Raw genomic sequence first — 2,905 nt, forward strand, 5'->3', positions numbered from 1 at the left:
TAGGCTCGGTACTCAAAGAAGCGAGCTCTCCAGGCCATAGGAGCCTCAATAATCTCATTCCCCACAACCATGAGGATGTCTCTGGGCATGGCAGCGTACATGCCTACAACAGATCCAACAATACAAAACGATCTTACCTGGAATATTCTGTGAAGTGCAATGTGATGCATTGACACTGTTATCATAAACAGATGAATTTCAATGGTGGAAGAAAGTAATCAGATCATTTATATAAGTAGAAATGGCATAGACACACTTAGGTCTAATTACAAGAAAAAGTCTTACATACGTATTAAAACTTAATTGAAATGACTTGTTAGGCAGAAAAGGCCTTGTCAGTGTATGGTTCTATTAAGGGAGCATTATTACTGATGCATCAACAAGTAAACAGCACCAGCTGGTGAAAGGGGAGCTAGTTTAAACAGCTCCATATACTTTTGTGTAATTGAATCCATAAAAATAATAAACTGATCATATTTTTTTTTTGTATGCAAAGACAAATTTGTAAGAATAAGTAAAGTTAAAAACCTCAGAATTTAACTACAGTACCTGTAATATATGTTGTGTATTTTTAACAGTATTTTGACATTAATTGGCACTGACAGTATGTATGAAGGGCCATGTAAGTGAGTGATTTATCTTTGTTTTTGTTTGTTTTTACCTGATGATGTGAAGTCTGGAGTTTTGTATTCCAGGGACCAGTCGATGGGCTCTGGTCTTCTGACAGTGACACCTTCGTGACGCAGAATATTGCACATTTCCTCAATTTCAGCAACAGCTTTTTTCAAGTGGTCCGCAGGAAAAGACTGGCCCCCATACTGCTGGTAGAAGGGCCAGTACTTCGCATATGTGTTAGCCTGTTGAGAGGTTCACAACATGACCACATGGAGTTAACCTCATAGTGTCACAAGTGAATTTAGGCAGCATTTTACAGTTTTGATGCTGTTTTTTGTCAGGTAATATACACAGCAGCATCATTACGTAATGTGTGTCACAGAAGTTAAGTTAACATTATGGCTTACTTTCACTTCCACAGTGAAGGGAGGCACATGGGCATTTTCGGCACGACCCACAATCACCTCCTCAAGTGGATCCCATTCATTGTAGCTGCAGACAGGACATTCCTGCAGAGCAGGCTCAGTAACGTGTTCAGCTGCAACAAGGTGTGGCTGTGCAGATGTGGGACTAGAAGTGCTCTTGAAGGCCCTCTGCACCCATCCAATCACTGCCCGGCTGAGCTGAGGAGGGAAGAAAATGGATCAAGACTTAAAAATAATAATAATAAATAAATAAATAAATAGATAAATCAATCAATCAATAAATAATTAAATACATCTGCAACTTAAAACTGCCTTCAGTTCAGCGAAATTGTAGATACTGAAAAAATGTGCCACAGCTTTGAACAATTTCTTTTCTCTTTTTTTCACATTCTTTTCTTCTTTCCCCCCTTAAGTCCCGCATTTTCAAGTGAAATAAATATCTCAAGTAAAAAGTAGAAATAAAAAGTGAAAAAAAGTGTGAACAGTGTGGAGCAGCCTCTCTCTCTGTGTATCTCTGTCTCTCTATATTTAAATTATTTTATACTTTCCTTACTTTGGAGCAGGCCATATCTTCTCACTTCTCCAATATCTCTCTTCCGCGACTCTGCGTAACAAAGGTCAGCAATCAACTGAATTGCTGACATTTGAGACGGTAAACGTTTACCGTATTAACTAAACAGTGACGCCCGTCGAAAAAGCATAAAACGCTCCTTGAATTTTATTGTTCTCATTTTTACATTGCAAACTGGGTCCGGATAGGATGGCGTTTCGGTCCGCCAGTTGGTGATGCTTGAAGGAGGTTAATTATGAATGAAATAAAACTGTTGATGATAACAGCGCCACTGGCATGATGAGTACTTTGACTTTAAGAAATTTAACAAGAAACAACATGTTTACGTGAAACTGCTCCATGGGCGTGTCTCAGAAGTGGCCCGGATACAGCCATCTTTGATATCTGATCTGCCAGATATCACCAAATTATGACTGGCTATCTGCCGAGTCAGTTTGAGGTGTAAACAGAGTTTATGTCTATCGGTGCAATTCAGTCTCAAACCTGAGAGGCAGTAATGTGCCAGAGTAATGTCTAACCTGACTAATTTTACAAAGAAATAAACTGACACAACTATTAAAAAGTTTGCTCTTACAGGATTAAATTTAGTTTTATTTTTTGGTACTTGAATACTGTTGGCAATTTATACTTTTGATCATACTATTTACTTTTGGGGGAGCAATTTATTTAATAAAGTATGGAAACTTTATTTTAAATGTGTGTGGTGTCACTCTGTTGTGTTATGACTTGTAGGTCTATTTATATTTTAAACTAAACAATAAACAGGAATATAAGACACTGCAATGTTAGTAATTAACATAGGCATGGCTAGTGGAGACAAAAATGGTAAATCAAAGCTATGTCGAAGCGTGTGCATGAAGCAGTGCTCGTACTTCATGCCACCCCTGCATACGTCAGAGCCTAACTTGGGCCCCCCTTGTAAAAAATGCTTGGACACGCCACTCACAACAAGGCCTGTGATTTATCTTGAGACATCGATTACACCTGGTCATATATGATGTAATGCTTCTCCCACTGACACATCAGCATAGTTAATGTTTACAGATGTGAAGGTGTTATAGTAAACATAGTGCCATTTATCAAACGGGTCAACAGATATAACAGATACCAAGTTCTTCGATCAGTGTGACGCTACATGGCCTAATCTATTCTACTAAGCCTGTGGTGGTGTTATCTTAATTACCAGTGAGTATATTTATTGTACTACGGTAATTACTTAAGGCTTCTAGTCCACTACATTTCTCTATGAAATATATTCAAGTAAAAGCCAAAAAAATCTGGAAAGATAGTGACT

The 2,905-nt window shown here is 38.1% G+C and overlaps 1 protein-coding gene across 1 annotated transcript; it reads right to left on the minus strand.

Annotated features, from left to right (window-relative positions):
* Nucleotides 1-4: 4 nt before the first annotated feature.
* LOC121939905 (glycine amidinotransferase, mitochondrial-like) lies at nt 5-1,608 on the minus strand (the record flags this gene model as incomplete). The annotated part of the gene is made up of 4 exons (XM_042482828.1): nt 1,594-1,608; nt 1,023-1,238; nt 662-857; nt 5-103 (listed from the first exon to the last, which is right to left on the minus strand). Coding segments are annotated over exons 1-4 (526 nt in total), but the record flags the coding sequence as incomplete, so codon positions are not given.
* Nucleotides 1,609-2,905: the final 1,297 nt, after the last annotated feature.

This window comes from Plectropomus leopardus, unplaced genomic scaffold, assembly GCF_008729295.1.
Source record: "Plectropomus leopardus isolate mb unplaced genomic scaffold, YSFRI_Pleo_2.0 unplaced_scaffold6611, whole genome shotgun sequence".
Classification (NCBI taxonomy): Eukaryota; Metazoa; Chordata; class Actinopteri; order Perciformes; family Serranidae; genus Plectropomus; species Plectropomus leopardus.